General features: G+C 40.9%; 2 protein-coding genes across 4 annotated transcripts in view; both read right to left on the reverse strand.

Annotated features, from left to right (window-relative positions):
- Positions 1 to 14,281, reverse strand: LOC143776058 (uncharacterized). Of its 3 annotated transcripts, XM_077264978.1 has the most exons (7): positions 10,608 to 14,281; positions 10,033 to 10,143; positions 9,544 to 9,687; positions 8,037 to 8,685; positions 5,923 to 6,164; positions 5,522 to 5,697; positions 1 to 1,917 (listed from the first exon to the last, which is right to left on the reverse strand). In XM_077264978.1, the coding sequence occupies exons 1-7, from the start codon at positions 10,641 to 10,643 to the stop codon at positions 300 to 302; spliced, it is 2,976 nt and encodes a 991-aa protein (XP_077121093.1). In that variant the 5' UTR covers positions 10,644 to 14,281; the 3' UTR covers positions 1 to 299. The 3 variants fall into 3 exon arrangements, with proteins under 3 accessions (XP_077121093.1, XP_077121094.1, XP_077121092.1); XM_077264979.1 differs by lacking the exon at positions 10,033 to 10,143; XM_077264977.1 differs by having other exon boundaries at positions 10,033 to 14,280.
- The window catches only part of LOC143776062 (uncharacterized), a 20,096-nt gene continuing 12,102 nt past the window's right edge, over positions 11,179 to 19,172 (reverse strand). Inside the window, exons 4-6 of the mRNA XM_077264989.1 lie at positions 18,877 to 19,018; positions 17,358 to 17,542; positions 11,179 to 11,503 (exon numbers count right to left, since the gene is read on the reverse strand). Coding sequence (XP_077121104.1) covers positions 11,498 to 11,503; positions 17,358 to 17,542; positions 18,877 to 19,018 — 333 coding nt within the window. The 3' untranslated portion in view covers positions 11,179 to 11,497. The remainder of the gene's footprint in view (positions 11,504 to 17,357; positions 17,543 to 18,876; positions 19,019 to 19,172) is intronic.

Consider the following 19,172-nt stretch of genomic DNA (forward strand, 5'->3'; position numbering starts at 1 on the left):
CCCCGCCCCAAATTCAGGTGACAGAGTCCCTTTAACACATTTGAAAAAATAAAGATTAATGTGCCTGACCTCAGTAACTTATTCTGCAGACAACAATAGACACTGTAATACAGCAGCCACAAGAGATAAACAGTGCTACATTTTCAATTACAACTAGTTTGCTAAATATTTGTTCCTACGTCATAAAGGTATAAATTTAAGAAAAGCAACTAGTCACAAAAGGTGGACAAGCTCTAAGTGTAAGGTGAAAAAAGAAAATACACACATATATAAATCTTTTCAAAAACACCCAACCCTACCTAAAGGGTATTTTTTTTCTCTAGGCACATGGGACAGTAAAAGCGTTTTCTTGTTGTAACAAGTTTGTCATCTTTTTTTATATTTACACATATTAAGTGAAACCATGATTTGCACAAGGAACATTCCACCATATGTTCATGTGCTTTGTACATGTGGCAAAGGCAATAAGTTGTAAGAGTTGACCTTTTTTTGTATATTTTCTGATGAAGCTTGGCTTCATGAGGAAATAATTCCAAACTACCCTTTTCTAGGCATAAAATTAGATGATTGCGCATCTCAGCCTGGTTAAACTCTACACTCTTTAAATCTACACCTTCGGCTAATGCCACTGCATTGGCAATTGCGAAAAGCCCACAATCATTAGCTCCATTTTGTTTCTGGCAACACATAATTGTAACATCCAGAATTTTATTACTGCCGTGGAAAAGTGGTTTGTACATTTTCAAAATTTGGTTCTTGAGTGCGTCAGAAAGGGAAGAGGAGTGCAATGAGTTAAATACAGTGACCAAATTGTTGTTATATGCTGAAACAAGCCAATGTGCGCCAACATGGTGGATCTGGATGATATGGCTGCCTGTTACCAAAGGAATGTCAGAATGGGCCAATAGTAGTGTGTCCATTAAACCTGCTACTTTTGGGTATGCTTTTCTAATTAAATGCTGGCATGCATTAATTATGTTATCATCTAGCCAATCATTCTTGGTAATCACATCACGATCCCTGAAGCTCAATTTTATATTCTTTACAGTGACCCACACACAATCCATATTTTCTGCTGGGGGTGTTTGTGGGGTTTCCCCTTGTTCATCTACATTCACAGTTTCCCATACATCAGCTGTTTTATTCTCTGCCTTAGATCCTACTCTGTGAATATCCGTGTTTTTTTGTTTTCCATATTTTCTAACCGGGAGCTCCTGTATAGCTTTTGAGACTGTTATTTTTGGTGCTGGTTTTAGTGGCAAGCCACATTCTTGGGGGATCTGTTCACGTAATTGTAAATACAAATTATTTAATTCAACCGTGAGATGTTTCACAACGTCTTGATTATCCAAAAGGTATACTGAGTCTATAAGTCTTTTTAACACTTTGACACAATGGCGAATCAAGTAGGTCAGCTGATTTCTCCTCCTAGAGGGCAATTCTTGCAGTGTTGGATCAGAACTGACACTATTTTGTGGTCTGCACTCCTGTACTTGTAAATCATTGTCACGATGCCCAGTGTTTGTGTCCACAAAACAATCGCTATCCAGGATAAAAAGGGGGTTTTCAGAGTATGCTGGATTAATGTCATGCCACTGCCAATTTGCAACACGTAAAATTAGACACATGTGTTTACATGGTAGCAGACATTTCTGCCAGTCTTTGCATGTGCAAGTGGGCCCCTCCAATCCAACACAAACGGTATGCAGTTTCTCTACATCAATTGCAGACTCGCTTTTCACTTCGAAAATTCCCTTATCAGAGTCCAAACATTTAAGGTGTGACAAATCAAGGCCACTGTAGTAACGCTGCATTACATGGGCAATGAATCCACGAGGACGATTTTTTAAAAATGATGGGACTTCTACAGCGTATTTTCGGTAAAAGTCAGAACTCGTTAAATTCATCTGTAAGTATCTGTGAAAATAAAACAAGTCAGGATAAATATGTTAAATAAAAGAAAACCCACTTTAAAAAAGTAACATTAAAAAAAATGCTGTTAACCTAAAGATATAGGGTGAATTGACAGGTTAAAAGGGAACCGCCCTCTCAGGTGTTTGTAACTAAAAGAACCATCTTGTGCAGCGCTAATGCTGCATTCTGACAAGGTGGCTCTTTTAGTTATGCTCCCTGCACATGCTGAAATAAACGCTTATAAAATGTGCCCCCTTGTACCGTGAAATTGTACGGGGTGCGGTTCTTTCACCCCTAATCCAGATGCAGCACAGCCGTCACTCCGGGCCTGTGCGCGCCATGCACCGCCTCCTCTTGCTTCATTAGCGTCCCCGGAGCCTGCGCTGTAAGTTCGAAGGACAGCGCAACTGCGCATGCCCGTAAAAAAAAAAAAAAAAAAAGATTACAGCGCAGGCGCCAGGGACGCTAATGAAGCAAGAGGCGGCGGCGACTGGCACGCAGAATAGGGAATAGCCACGGCACTGTCCACAGTCAATCACACATGCCCAGAAGGCAAGGGGAAGTGACAGTGACGCAGCAGGAGGAGAGAACGCCTACCCGGTAAGTATATTAGGTGTATTAACTATTTGCTTGCTTTAATGGAGTAAGTACGGTCCCAAACTAGGGTAAAACCGAAATGTTCTACCATCCCTAGCCATGAGCAACTGAACATTTTTCCTTAGCAGTGCATCAGTATATAGTGCGCCGTGGCTGTAAACACATCCTGGCATGGACTGACAGGTGGCTGTACAGTGCATCAGTAGAGACCTTGTGGCTTCAAAATCTGTCATTTGCCAATGGATGATATGGATATTCATGTGATTCAAACAAAATTCTAATTTCGTTAGTCTGCTACCTCAAACTGAAAAAAAAAATTAAATTATTTGAAGTTAAAAAATTCTGAGAACACTCACTCTGGGGTATGTATACACCCTATTTTTGGTTTTGTCATTTAAAAACAAACAAAAAAAAACAAGAACCTGTTTAATAGTAAGAAATGAAGTTTTAAAACTGACTTATATTGCTTTTTTTTCCTCAACGAAAAGCAATATTTTGGACTTTTTGGTCACATTCTAGGTTTTATATAAAGGGGTTGTCTTAATACTTGGGCTACTCCTCATTCCCCATGTTCCCCCACAGAATAATAAAGCCTATACTCCCCTCTGGTGCCAGTCCGGTTCCAGTGATGTCCAAACTAGTTTCCATAGCCTAGGTGACATTTTTATGACAAGTGAGCATCACAACCAATCATTGCCAGCTTCCTTCTCCTCACTTTCAAATTAACAGGAAGTGAACACTGCGTCTGCCAGACACTTCGTATCAATTGCTCCTGCATACCAAGGCAAGAAGAATGAAGGCAGAGGTGACTGGTCTCGGAGCTTGCTTGTCATTATGTCACCTAGGCTCCAAGAATGATCGTTCTGATATCGCTTGAACAGTGGCGGCACAAGGTTGTTTTTTTTTTTTAGGTGGGTGCGCAGATGGAGACTTAGGGTACCGTCTCACAGTGGCACTTTGATCGCTACGATGGTACAATCCGTGACGTTCCAGCGATATCCATACGATATCGCTGTGTCTGACACGCAGCAGCGATCAGGGACCCCGCTGAGAATCGTACGTCGTAGCAGATCGTTTGGAACTTTATTTCGTCGCTGGATCTCCCGCTGTCATCGCTGGATCGGTGTGTGTGACACCGATCCAGCGATGCGTTCGCTTGTAACCAGGGTAAACATCGGGGTACTAAGCGCAGGGCCGCGCTTAGTAACCCGATGTTTACCCTGGTTACCATCGTAAATGTAGAAAAAAAACAAACAGTACATACTCACATTCCGGTGTCCGTCAGGTCCCTCGCCGTCCGCTTCCCGCACTGACTGAGTGCCGGCGGTAAAGTACAGCACAGCGGTGACTTTAGTTTACCCTGGTTACCAGTGAAGACATTGCTGAATCGGCATCACACACGCCGATTCAGCGATGTCTGCGGGAGATCCAGAGACTAAATAAAGTTCTGGACTTTCTGCTCCGACCAGCGATGTCACAGCGGGATCCAGATCGCTGCTGCGTGTCAAACACAACGATATCGCTATCCGTGACGCTGCAACGTCACGGATCGCTAGCGATATCGTTGTTAAGTTGTTCAGTGTGAAGGTACCTTAAGCGGAGCCGACCAGTCTAGAATCTTCTGGTGGACCCAACCATTGAATAGAAGGTGTGACCCCTACACCTCCTTCATGGGCTGACCCCAGGAGCTCAGACAATCCATTCTTATTTTTGAGATCAGATGTGAGTCGACCCTTGAAGGAGTGAGGATTCTTAGCCGAGGCAAGACCCCACGTCCATCTGTGACTGCGGAAGCAAACAGTGCAAGACTTGAGCTGAGGACACATCTCGTCGTTCGTGGGATTGTTTTAGGATCCCATGGACTCGTGTGGACTATTGCTTTGTTAGCTGGCACAAGGATTATCGGGAGGTGCCCCCGAATCTGTTCCGTTGGACTAATTGTGGACTCTGTAGATCTCTACCTGCATGTGTTGTTCCAGCGTTCTTGATAATAAATGTTGAATCATCCCTCGGCCTGTTGTCCCTCCTTGCTCTGCCGTACACCCAGTCACAGACCCCCCCTAAGGAACTTATCTAGATGTGTGGTGAGCACTTTGAACCACCAAGTGCTTTACAGAAGTTTATAATGCAGAGCCGTAAAAATAAAAAATCATTTTTTTAACAAAAATTATTTAGCCCCCAGTTTTGTATTTTCCCAAGGGTAACAGGAGAAATTGGACGCCAAAAGTTGTTGTCCAATGTGTCCTGAGTACGCTGATACCCCACATGTTGGGGTAAACCCCTGTTTGGGCGCACAGGAGAGCTCGGAAGAGAAGGAGCACTGTTTTACTTTTTCAGAATTAGCTGGAATTTTCGATCGGACGCCATGTCGTGTTTGGAGAGCCCCTGATGTGCCTAAACAGTGGAAACCCCCCAATTATAACTGAAACCCTAAACCTAATCCCAACGGTAACCCTAACCCCACCCATAAATGTAATCCTAACCCTAAATTTAGCCCCAACCCTAACTGTTGCCTTAACCCTAGCCCCAACCCTAAACCTAGCCCTCACCCTACGCCTAACCCTAATGGGAAAATGGAAATAAATACATCACACTTCCAAAACGGATAGGGAAAGACCTATCAGTCATACAGAGCAGGGCGGGGAGAATAGGGAAGGACCTGCTGTTTGGACTTGTAATCTGAGACATGTGTCTCCCAGCCAGCTTTTCAGAGATACTATGAGATTGCAACATCCTGGAGTAAGATAACACATCTGCAATATAATATAGCCAGTATCTCATTTATGTGGCCTGCAGTCCAGGCATCATGCATCTGATGACAGGATCCCTTTAAAAAGTAACATTCAAAGATTAATAATTTTTTTATTTAGTAATTCAGTATGTAAAAATCCAGATAAATGAGATAAGAAAACAGCTAAAAAAATAAAAAATCTTTAACACTATTGGTAAGGTTAAGTTCATGGTATGCATGATTACAGGCACACACTATAAAGTACTGAAAAGAACTTACTTTTTATACATATCTGTGAAAAATTCTAAATGCAGAACACGGAGCAACTTGCTTAAATTACAATTTTTGAGACTTGATAGATAAGAATGCTTCAAAGTCTGATGCTGCCTTTCTAGACCATTGTTGGTATTAATTCCAAATTGTTGTGTCCCAGTACGATACACATGTGCCCATTTCTTGTAATAAAAAAAAAAAGTTAGAGCATACTTTATATGGTTGCTTTTCCATAACTTTAACAATTAAAAACAGATTAAAAAATTGTGCTTATGAAGGCGGATTTCAATTACAATATATCTATAAAACATACAGCGTGCTGTGCCAAACAAGACTTTATCCCTGCTCTGCATGTTAAAAATTATGGTTTCAAGAAATCTAGAATCAAAAGACATTTTCTGGTTTACCTTTATATCTGGAAGCCATTTGTGTGAGAACCACATTCTCAACATCTTATTTCTCTTCCAGACATTGCTAGATGTTAGAGTAGCCAAGGCTGCATCATGTTCTTCTCTTGAACAAGCAAGGGCTATGCCCCGAAGCAAGGCCAGAACTTCTTTTTTATTTTCCTGAACACCATGCTCTTTTTTGGAAACCCATTCTGTCCAAGCTTTCTCCCGATGAAAGTCACACAACTTTATATCAGCATCTAAACATATTTTAAAGAACGTTACTAATTAACTGAAACTGTATTACTTGTATCTAATATTTAAAGGGGCTGTCCTATATTCAGCCAACCCTTCTCCGTTTCTAAGTTTACCCACAACCAAATAATACCTATATAAGTGGTAAATCCTAAGTAGGGATGGGCGAACTTGTGGTTTTTACCCGGAAACGTGACCGGGGTTGCGGTGTTAAAGCAAGTTTATGGTTAATAATCAGACTGTTAATACTTACCAGGTCCACGTTATCCCGTTCAGCTGTGCCGCAGCGCTGTGTCACTTCTGGGCTTCCGGGGGAAATAGTCACATGACTGGCCACAGCCAATCCCATATGCCAAGAAGGTAAGGGGCGGCACGAAAATTACCCAGCGACGCATCACACCAGGAAGAGAGAACACAGACCCGGTAAGTACATTAACATTATTAACTATTGGCTTACTTTACCGCCACAACCCTGGTCACGAACCAGAACAGTTTGCCCACCCTAATCCTGAGGTTGTAGTAGAAAGGGGAAAAAAGTTTTTGAAAATGGGACATAGCCTTGTGTTTGAGTTGTACGCGAGGTAGGTGCTACTGGTAATATTACTGAAAGCTGTAGTAACCAAACATTGGCCTATCGACCACAGTGACAACTTCTGTTACTGGATGGCCTACTCCAGCCTGTTAGCCAGCAGCAGAGGGATACGAGTTGTGGATGAGGCCCAGAAAGCATTTGCTACAGTTCATGGAATGCACAGGATCAAGTGGCCTGTTCTGCTCCTCCGCCTCGACATCACAAACAGTATAGTCCTCAGAAGTGGCGCCCCAATTACCCATGTGTCACACTCAAGTCTCCAACCACACAAATGACTGGGGAAACAGATGGCGGCTTCTGCAGAGCTGTTCACACATTCCATTCCATGGGCATCAGAGGTCTGCTTCAAACATACTCCAGAGGAGGAACACATCTGCACCGATGGCCAAAATCGTTTGCCATCTTTCTCCAGAGATGGAGGAAATTTGGTCCCAGCAGAAATCAAAACCTTTAATGCCAGACATTAACCCCCCAGGGTACAGTTGATGACAATAATGAAAGTCAGATACCTGAGGAAAATCCGCACTGTACTGTGCATTCAGGGCAGCAAGTGTAAGAGGGTGACTCATGACGAGGAGTTGGACAACAGAGAGGATGATGAGGTTTTAGATCTGACTCGGAATGAACCCAGAGTAACGCAGCAGAGCTGCTCAGCAGAGGAGGAAAACAAGGTAGCGTGCTCCCACACAGACAGAGGGCTGCAAGCAGGACAAGCGCTGCATCCTCAGCCACAACTCTTTCTCTGGACTGATTCCGGACAGAGAACACCACTTGTTTGTGGAACCCGCAGACTTGAAAATCCTTCTGGGCATGCTCAGAGGTGAAAAACGTGATACGTCGCTGGATTCCTGTGTGTGACAGTCAGCAACGGATCCTGCGCCCATAGGCTTCCATTGTAGCCGACAACGAGCAGCGCAGGATGTGTTGCTGACCGATTTTCCGACGTGCACAAAAAACTTTCCTATCAACGTTTGCTCGGCACAACGGACCGCTATTTTACGACGGATCCAGTGCACGACGGATTAAACAGATGGCCATCCGTCACAATCCGTTGCTAACACAAGTCTATGGGAAATATGCCAATTTTTTGGCAGGATCCTGTATTCATAAAAAATGACGGATTGTGACGGATTCAAAAAAACTTAAGTGTGAAAGAAGCCTTACAGTGATAAGAAGTGTAAGGTGTAAATAATGCTATTGACAAATGCTTCGGATGTTAAAATAAAATAAATAAAAAAATTGATAAAAAGCTTATCTTAGATATTGTGAAATTCATTTAAATTACCTGCAAACACTTGTGCGATGGCATTGATTTCTTCTAAGCAAAAGTCAAGCATGAAACAAGATGGGTTCCAAGTTGGATTCCAGTTCATAATCATTTTCAAAGCTTCTGCAATATACTCAGTCCGTTCCTGTTGAACCACAAAAGCAGCTACCACAGTATAGCACACATTTGTGCGTACACAAAGAAAATACAAAGGTAGTGCATATCTTGTTGTCCTGTAAGTGGCATCAAGCAGTGTAATACTATTACCATAGGTTGAAAGGAGTTTTTTTTGCCAGTGTGTTTGATAGCACAAAAGAAATTTTTGCTCATCTTGGTCTTCCTCCTTTACAGAATAAGGACGACAATAAAAGCTGGATCCATTATCTTCTTGCTGCCACTTGGAAACCAAATCCAATACCTTGCTTTGGTCAAACACAGAGGTAGTGGTCCCTTTAGAAGTTCGACCCATTATATTTGTGATGTCCTTCAGCGTGGGATAATATCTTCTTCTTGATGATTTTACAACATCAAGCCCTGTGAAGAGCTCTTGAACGACAAAGTGCTCCACAAGTTTTTTAATATCTCTTTTTTTACGAATACCACTCTGGTAAAGTTCCAAAATTTTGTCCACAACTCTTGGGTCGATTTTTTCACGGATATTAGCTACCTAAAAAAAATTTTTTAGCAGTCATATAAAAACAAACTTTATATTGAATCCAGAATTAAAGTAAACACAACCAAATATCTCCTATTAACTTACATAAAAATCTAGGATATGGATCAGAGATGGTTATCATCTGATGTAAGCAAGAACGCTAGCTAGGAAGTGTCAGATGGTTGGGACTGACTACTCAGATATCCCCACCTGGGGTGTGGTATGGTGGACAAAGTACAAGTGAATTCATTACGTGTATTTGTAGAGGTAAGAATTCAACTGTGTCAAATCTCCATGCTTTTTGGTGTGCAGCTTTAACCTTGAAATACCATTGTTAGGACTGTGTATCTGTTGAGCCTGTTGATTTTTATTGTTTGGGGTTCGCTCTATGGTGCTTTAATAAAGCAAACAGGACATTTTGCTAAATCGCTTTATGTGCCTACCTCAACCGCCACAGAGCGAGTTGTATCTCAACATATAAAGAAAAAAAATTTCAAAGTGGTAGGCTCTTATATGAGGGCCACTTGCGTTGGCACATTACAAGCATGTCCATCTAGTATATTTTATTTAGAAGCCAAATAAATCTAAAAGGAGAATGATGTGTAATGTAGAAAGAATTATAGATGCAGAATTACATCGAGAACACTGCAGCCAATCACACAGCTCATCCAATTGACACTGTACATATTGTTGTTCAACACAGGCACTATAGTAAATGGCGTGCAAACGGAAAAACCCATTAGTTATGAATAATAATTCATTTAAGATCTAAAAAGTTTTTAAAGACAATATGGACATTTTTGATAAGGGTGGGTAGAATCAGTGATCTAACTGCCAATTGTCAAGATGTTTTGAAACACTATCCATTACCTCTCCAGCTATAGGGTGGTTTTCATGCTCTGACAGTTTTGGAAACAGAACAACATAACTGTGTAAAACTTTGTTGTCTTTTGTAAGCTCTTGATTAATTTTTTTAGATGCCACTCTTTTGTGCCAAGCTGTGTTTCTTCTGATCTAAAAAAAAAAAAGAGAAAAATAAACAGATGTAGCTTTCTTTCTCTTGACTTTTTTTGTTTTTAAATAATTACATTTTCTAAAAAAGTTAAAAGGAACATTAACATATTAGAAAATAATAGTTGAGGTATTTTGCAATGCTCCGCATTTAAAAAAAAAAAAAAAAAAAAAAGAAAGAAAAAGAAAATTGATGAAAATGTGGCGTTAAATTGTAACTATAAAAACTAAAGCTTGGAGAAAACATACACTCAGCCACAAATATGTCAACTTGTGGTACAATGAAGAAATTAAAACAAAATGTAAAATTTTATTATTGGGAGGGAGTTACACAACTTGGTTACATACCTGAAAATCCAGATATCTTATGATATGATATACATATATTTTGGCAGGACAATCCATTTTTTTAGTGGCCTGGATTAGCTTTCTGCATTTTATGTAACCATGATCACCAGTCTGCAGGAAGAGCATGGAAATTGTACAAAGATTAATCCAAAAATATTTGTAAAGACAAAAGATCCAAATTCTCTCATATGCCATTGGGGGAACACATGACGTTTTGTTATTGCTGGTGGCCACTAGGCAGCAAGGCATTCTTCAGGGAGGAGGGCGGTGGATGAATTCATAATATTTGGAAACACTATGGTAAAATGTTACATAAACTACAAGCATAAATTTTGAAACATTTAAACCGTACAATAAAGTACTCATATAGGATGTTTATCTAGAGCAGTACATTTTCAGTATGTAATAGATGGAAATAGGCTAATGTGTAGATGCATTAAGGGTAACATGACTTGTAACACAATTTGACAGCACATCAAACCTATATCTGCAGGTATGTAAATAGCATTACAAGTCAGGATGACAGCTTACCTTAACATAACAAACAGTAATAGCATAATTTTAAATTTCATTACCTTTTTATATTCTGTCTTCATATTATGTGGATCCATAATTGATTGTAATGAAATTTGATGTACTGTGCCGATTGTGTGGTCATCTCAAAGAAACTTCTTATGAAGAGGACAGGCAGATGTAATGTAGAACATGGAAATTTGACGGAGTGAAGGGTATTTCCAATGTAATTGATCAGCGTAGCCACAGCACACCAGGTTATAACATGGACATCATATATGCTGCCATCCAGAACATGCTTTGATAACAAGCACCAGAGACCAGGAAGACTTAACTATGATGCAGGTTCAGATTGTGTGACTTCTTTATCATTTATAAATGTTTAATGTTACATATCAAATGTAATGAGTATATGAGGGGTCGGCATGTATTATCCTGGACATGGTGTGTAGTATTTAACTTTAAGGTGTACTATGTGGTCAGTATACATTCATAATTTTGGTATCTGTTTAAAAGGTGTGGTTTAGTTTTGAGTCTGATTATCTAAATTGAGCTTATGATCTGGAGCATTTTGCCCCGATTCCATATTTTTTCTGTGCTGTACGTCTGTATTAACATGATTCCAGCACAATCTGATGACCATGTTTTATTGTTTCTTAAATTACAAAAAAACAAAAAACACGGCTAGCAAGAATTCAATTATTCTACAAATGTGTGCCATTGATATAGGAGACTAAGTCAACAGATGAAGCCTTCATAAAACTACATTTGTTCAAAAGTATGTTTTAGCCATAGTACTGTGGGTTAACAGGTTTGCTCTTGCACTTCAATGTCAAAGCAGGAAGTCGAATGGAAAGTTGGTGTTGCAAGTCGAAAGGCTAAGAGGAGCCCAAAACATCTTTTAAATCAAAATCTGTAGAGTCGAGTCACATTAAGGAGTTGTCATGTTGTTTCACAGCTAATTTCAGAAAGAAAAAAAATAATAACAAAACAGGGAGAAAAACAAACAAACAAAAAAAAAGAAAACACAAAGATGACACCTGGTACAATTTAATTTTGTAATTTTGTGATATTAACAATGTTCTTTTTATACTTAAGAGTTGTATTTAAATACAAATGCAACCTTTAAAAAGTTCACACAGAACGTTTGTGCTCCTTTTTTATTGCAGTTTCTGCATCAAAAAACAGATCATAAATTTTAGGAAGAACAGCATCAAATGCATCATACTTGTGTTGCTTTATTGCTCCGTTTTATTAATGCTGCACATTTGCTTTTTCAAAGCAAAAATGCAGTACTAATCCATAAAGGGCAGGGAGGACACAGGTAAACACTTGATTAGCTCCCCCAAGGTCCACAGTGTCCAGCGATGAGTTGTTTCCATGTTACCTGACAGTCATATGGCCAGGTTCATTGAACGTTTTGTGGCGTGGAAAGTGCATAAAAAAAAAAAAACCCCATCACAAAGGGACTGTGTGAATAACAATCTGATTGTGATGTTTTTTTTTGTATAATGAAGAAAGTGCAGCAGAAAAATGTAGCGCTAATTGACGCTCATTTTCTGGATGCGCTTTCTGCACCACTAACGGAGCAGTCAAAAACACGGACGTCTGCACAGCAAATTGAAAATCACATTCACTTTGCTGGCAGACACAGCAACTGATCAGTTTTGGTGCAGTTATCCAAGAAGAAAAAAAAAAGGATCAAAAAAGAACAGTGTGTATGAGACCCAAGAAGAAAAATGGTGGAATGATATACTGGAGACATGTTGCTACTATGTAAACTTTGCAAAAAATGAAATTATCAAAACATCTTGATTTATTTATTATGGAGTATGAGCACCATGTGCAGACATCCCTGCTCTTACAGCCTCAGCTGCCATCACTATTAAAGGGAACCTGTCAGATCATTTTTCCCCCTAACCTATCACTACCTGTCCCTGCACCTTCCTAGCACATCCCAAATCATCTTTGGCTGACCTAAAACTCCCCTATATGAACTATGAAAAAAGACTTTGTGACTTACATTTTCGCATGCAACTGAGGCATACAGACTACGGAATGTAGTCTGACTGGGCTGTCTGCAGGGCTCCGTAAACCCCACCTTTTGCTGCTGTTATCATGCCCCAGTGGGCTTGACAATTCATTCTCCTGCGCACTCCCAATTTGACGCAGTCTAATCACAGAAGGTGGTCAAAGGAAGACGAGTCCACAGACCCGGCAGCGACGAGAGACGAGTCCACAGACCCGGCAGCGACGAGAGACGAGTCCACAGACCCGGCAGCGACGAGAGACGAGTCCACAGACCCGGCAGCGACGAGAGACGAGTCCACAGACCCGGCAGCGACGAGAGACGAGTCCACAGACCCGGCAGCGACGAGAGACGAGTCCACAGACCCGGCAGCGACGAGAGACGAGTCCACAGACCCGGCAGCGACGAGAGACGAGTCCACAGACCCGGCAGCGACGAGAGACGAGTCCACAGACCCGGCAGCGACGAGAGACGAGTCCACAGACCCGGCAGCGACGAGTTGGTGGAGTTTTCAGTGAGCAATAGGTACAGTGCGATGCATGATGGAAATTGTAATAGAAGCAAAAAGTCAGGGGTGGAAAATGTCAATTAACCCCATCAGAGATTTATCAGCAATGAAGAGGTTTTGCTAAAGCATGAACAAAGCGAATATTTTTTTTTAAAAATTAATGGATGTTTTGAGAGGCACATAATAGCAAGATTTCTGAAGAAATTAAAAAAAAAGTTATGGTACTGGACAACCTCAAATCTTTGATAACTGCACAAAAGAAACCACTGCATCTGGGTAAGGTCTGGCGAGTGTTGTATCCACTCATCCAGGCCTAGTCATATGTTCATATATGCATCTGCACAGTACAGGAGCACACACAACTGTGGTAGAAACACAGACACCATGTGACAATGCTTAGTTCTCCGCGATTTTGGACAGACTGTCAGTGCTCTTCACGTTTATATGAAGTTGACTGGCAAATATACACTGTGTTAAGAATTATTCGGCAAGTTGTATTTTGATCCCATGATACTTTTTATACATGTTGTCCTACTCCAAGCTGTTCAGGCTTGAGAGCCAACTACCAATTAAGTAAATCAGGTGATGTGCATCTCTGTAATGAGGAGGGGTGTTGTCTAATGACATCAGAACCCTATATAAGGTGTGCTTAATTATTAGGCAACTTCCTTTCCTTTGGCAAAATGGGTCAGAAGAGAGATTTGACGGCTCTGAAAAGTCCATAATTGTGAGATGTCTTGCAGAGGGATGCAGCAGTCTTGAAATTGCCAAACTTTTGAAGCGTGATCACCAAACAATCAAGTGTTTCATGGCAAATAGCCAACAGGGTCGCAAGAAGAGTGTTGGGCAAAAAGGGCGCCAAATAACCGCATGAATTGAGGAAAATCAAGCGTGAAGCTGCCAAGATGCCATTTGCCACCAGTTTTGCCATATTTCAGAGCTGCAACGTTACTGGAGTAACAAAAAGCACAAGGTGTGCGATACTCAGGGACATGGCCAAGGTAAGGAAGGCTGAAAAACGACCACCTGTGTACAAGAAACATAAGATAAAACGTCAAGACTGGGCCAAGAAATATCTGAAGACTGACTTTTCAAAGGTTTTATGGACTGATGAAATGAGAGTGACTTTTGATGGGCCAGAGGCTGGATCAGTAAAGGGCAGAGAGCTCCACTCCGACTCAGACGCCAGCAAGGTGGGGGTGGGGTACTGGTATCAAAGATGAACTTGTGGGAGCTTTTTCGGGTTGAGGATGGAGGGAAGCTCAACTCCCAGACCTACTGCCAGTTTCTGGAAGACAACTTCTTCAAGCAGTGGTACAGGAAGAAGTCGGTATCGTTTTTTGAAAAACCATGATTTTCATGCAGGACAATGCTCCATCACATGCCTCCAACTACTCCACAGCGTGGCTGGCCAGTAAAGGTCTCAGAGAAGAACAAATAATGACATGGCCCCTTGTTCACCTGATCTGAACCCCATAGAGAACATGCGGTCCCTCATAAATGTGAGATCTACAGGGAGGGAGAACAGTCCACCTCTCGGAGCAGTGTCTGGGAGGCTGTGGTGGCTGCTGCACGCAATGTTGGTCGTAAACAGATCAAGCAACTGAAAGAATCTATGGATGGAGGCTGCTGAGTGTCATCATAAAGAAAGGGGGCTATATCGGTCACTAATTTTTTGGGTTTTGTTTTTGCATGTCAGAAATGTTTATTTCTAAATTGTTTGCAGTGATATTGGTTTACCTGGTGAAAATAAACAAGTGAGATGGGAATATAGTTGGGTTTTATTAAGTTGACAAATAATTCTGCACAATAATAGTTACCTGCACAAACAGATATCCTTCTAAGATAGCCAAATCTAAAAATAAAACCACTCCAACTTCCAAAAATATTAAGCATTGATATTTATGAGTCTTTTGGGTTGATTGAGAACATAGGTGTTGATCAGTAATAGAAATAATCCTCTAAAATACAACTTGCCTAATAATTCTGCACAGTGTATGTATGTATGTATGTGTTTTAAACATTTTTAGTTATTAAAGGGAACCTGTCACCCCGTTTTTTTCAGTTTGAGATAAAAATACCGTTAAATAGGGCCTGAGCTGTGCGTTACAATAGTGTATTTTGTGTACCCCGATTCCCCACCTATGCTGCCGAAATACCTTACCAAATTCGCCGTTTTCGCAGCTCGGCTTCAGAAAAATGGCCGCCGCGATCTTCATCTGCGCACGCGCGGCATTCCGCAGCCATTTTCCTGAAGCCCCGGGCAGCAGAGCACTCCATCTGCACACGCGCGGCGTCAGAAAAATGGCCGCGCCCACCGATAACCAGGGGAATAGCGCAGATCGCGCTCTTTTTCTTCACCTGCGCAGTGGATTCGGCAGTTGGACATGCGCAAACCACTACGCCACCAACGGAAAGCTAAGCAAGATCTGGGGGAAGAAACAGCGATGTCACCACGCCCATTTGACCAGACCAGCCTGATTGACAGGCGAAAACGGCAAATTTGGTAACGTATTTCAGCAGCATAGGTGGGGAATCAGGGTACAGAAAATACACTATTGAAACGCACAGCTCAGGCCCTATTTAACTGTATTTTTATCTCAAACTGAAAAAACGGGGTGACAGGTTCCCTTTAAAGAAGACATCTTAAAGTGTATAAAATACAGAAATTGTAAACATACATCCATAAAATTGTACTACTTCTACATACACACTATATTTAAATTGTTATTACATAACGTATTTTAGTGCATAAATATAAAATCTAATGAAGACATCTAGATCTAAAGTCTAAAAAATTAGTATATATTATACTAAAAATATAGCTAATAAAATGAGCACACACACCTTTGGTGCTGCAAATAAGCACAGACTATAGATATAACACTATATTCAGGAGCTGTGAATGCTTTTGCTAGCGTAATTATGTCCCTACCTCATTTTTGGGTATACAATTTTTTTTTAGATCAGGTTAGCTTCTGTGAAGGAAATTAGGTAATGAACTTTGTTCTCTTTTCTAAGTACTGAACCTTGGTAATCTGTCTATTTATTAGGCTAATTTTGGGAACAATATTTTGTTGTAAATAACGAAAAGTCCAGCATTATATATCCATTAAAATCTAAAAAAGTTTAATCTATGAGTTGAATTACAACAGTTCAGTCACAATCCATCCAACAAATGGATTAAAAATCAGACATGTTTTGTTGCGGTAAGACTTCTATTGTTTTGCATCTGGAAAATGCCTCACAGCATGATGCGTGTAACACCCCAGGTTCCAGGTTGTTACAGTGACATTGATTTCCTCACGGGGAGAGTGATTTTATGCTTGGAAGCGAGGAAGGATCTCTCTTATCAGGTAATCACAAGCATACATGTTCATACTCCAGGCCGCAAGGTCTAGCTTGTGGGTGGCTCCTATATATACCTGGTAGGGGGGACTCAACACGCTTACAAGCCAGCCAGACCACACCTGCATCCGTGATCTGGTACCCCCTGGACTGTGGCTGCCTGAATTAATCTGTAAACCAGGTAAAGAGGCTGCAAACCTGTGTCCTACGTTTCTTTCTACATCACCTAACATCTGTCGCTGTTACACTGGGAGCCCTGGGAACCCAGCTTCACATGTGGGAATCCAAACCTAATGCCATAACATCACCCCAGCGGACACCTTTAAGCAGCATCGGTCACCCTGACCTAGCACCACAGGTGGCATCACGAACATTTCTTATTTTATGAAATTTATTTAACAAACCCCTTTTAAGATCGTCCCTTTTACTTGGGCGCCCAGGGCCATGGACTGGGTCGCCGCCATCGTGACACATCCCCTTGAAGTAGCGGACACGGTACCGAGTACCCCACGGCCCTGGCGGGTGTTCCACGTGCACTCATGGAAGTGGGGAGCTGACTTTTGTATTCAAAATGTAGTTGTAGTAGGATATTTAGTTATTGTGCTTGGTTAATATACAGCTTTTACATACTAAGCTTAGTTCTGAGGCAACAACTATAAAGGAAGTTTGGATTGATACAGTATTCATGTAACAAGGCAGGTACTTGCACTGGAGTTATAGGACAAGATTTGTAATGTGTTATTTCCATGACCGTGTTATGAAACCTGCACACCTATGATGCACAATATGCAATGATATCTATGTAACAGATGGATTTAGGATATTGCTAACTAGGTGCACACTAAAATTTTACCCAGTAGATCAACAGGATTAGTAAAGAGCCAATATAATAAGTAGAACAACTTTATAATACAAATTTACTTGTACCTGTTTTTTGTGTGTCGCCTGGACATATCTTTTTTTTTGTGGAAGAGCCAAATCCTTTCCAAGATGACAGCATAACACTTTTCTTCCAGCAATGATAAAAGGTACTCCGGTATATTCAATCAGAGACACAGTCCTAACTCGTGGACCGTGCCAATGTATTGACATTTTAGAAGAAGGTCTAAAAGCTAAAACAAAACAAGTTTTTTAAACATTTATATGGATAAGTTTGTGAACTTACCGGAAAATCATTGTGGAAAAAAAAACACTGCATTTAACTGAAATTAGGAATCCTCCAAAAACGCTGAAAAACGTACGTGTGAACGTAGCCCAAGATGCAAAGGAAGGGATCACACCGTTCCACACTGCCACTGACAACCATGTGATGCAAGCACGGGGCGCTCAGGTGTTACTATAACACCACGGGGGGGGGGGGGGGTCTGATGATGACCCACTGTCATGACTCACTTCCTCTGAAAGCTGGCTGTGCGCCGTGGTACACAGGAGATCATGATTTATGCAGGACAGAAGGATGCTTAGACATCTCTCTCTATACTGCAGGAGCAATCAGATATTCCTGTGTTGAGGCACCCAAAAAAAGAGGTAATTTTGGAGTTTGGAATGTTTTTTCCTGCTCTGCAGTTTACAAATAAGATTGACTGATTTTAGATTTTGATAGACTGGGCATTTCGGAACAAAACGTGTATTTTTTTTATCACTTATTTTCAATGGGGCCAAAAAGGGAGGGGCATTTGATATTAAATTTTTTGTCCTATCTAAAAAAAATTGATGTTTCATTTATTTTACAATGGTCCCTAGGGGACCTCAGCGCTAAAGACTACGATCGCTTCTCTTGTGTTCAGATTAGCTACTGCACGTCTGTACACAAGAGAAATGATCCCTTTCTGCCACAACGCCACTCAGACTTTGCCTGCATCCGGGGAGATCACAGGACCCCAGGCTGTCGAGGTAACAGCCTATGGGGGATGGTGCGATCCCCACCACAGTGCTATGGATCATGCGCTCAGTGATTGACAGCACGATCGAAAGGATTAACAGGACCGATCCGATCGCTGATCAGATCGGTGCTGTTAGCGAAACATGTCAGCTGATCAGATCAGTTGAGATGTGGATGATGATGCCAGGTGAGAGCGTGAGGGAGCGTGACATGGCCAAGGACGTATATATATACACACATCCTTGGTCGTGATGGGGTTAAAAACCGGTATTTTTAACAGCACTTACATAAAAGTAAACCTTTGGCATCTACAAATTCGTACTGACCAGAGGCATCATACTATCACATCATTTTTAACAAATTGTGAAAAAGTTGTGAAATTGCCTTATTTTGGCAATTTAAAGTTTTCCAGTACACTATATGGTTAAAAAAAAGGTCATTATAAAGTACAACTCTTCCTGCAAAAAAAAAAAACAACCCCTCATTTGGCTATATTGATGGAAACATTAAATAAATAACACATTACATATAATAAATCATGTAATTTTAGCTTAAAACACATACCTTCATTTCCAAAGTTTTTTTGTTTTTCTAAAACAATGAAATTTGATGTAGTGTTCTCTTCAAAATCAGTAATAGCTTGTGCTACAGCATCTAAGGATTCAAAGGTCTGTACCACTTGGATTTCTGCAGACTCTCGAAACATCTAGTAAAGTAAAGCCAACTAGTCATGGCCAATAGTACAATGTGAACATCAGACTTTTAATTATGATAGAATAATCAATATTTAGAAAGAACATAATTCATATTATTGAGCACATTCTATATTGAACGAATTTACCCAATTCATTATATATTTT

The sequence above is a fragment of the Ranitomeya variabilis genome, chromosome 5 (genome assembly GCF_051348905.1).
Source record: "Ranitomeya variabilis isolate aRanVar5 chromosome 5, aRanVar5.hap1, whole genome shotgun sequence".
Taxonomy (NCBI): domain Eukaryota; kingdom Metazoa; phylum Chordata; class Amphibia; order Anura; family Dendrobatidae; genus Ranitomeya; species Ranitomeya variabilis.

Bases quoted from the DNA above. Each gene is read 5' to 3' on its own strand.
- LOC143776058 (XM_077264977.1), bottom strand. From the start codon at position 10,281: ATGCCTTGCTGCCTAGTGGCCACCAGCAATAACAAAACGTCATGTGTT. The intron at 9,688-10,032 runs GTATGTAACCAA...TTTTTTTTTTAG, and splicing joins TAAGATATCTGGATTTTCAG to ATCAGAAGAAACACAGCTTG. The intron at 6,165-8,036 runs GTAATTTAAATG...AAATATGTTTAG, and splicing joins CATCGCACAAGTGTTTGCAG to ATGCTGATATAAAGTTGTGT.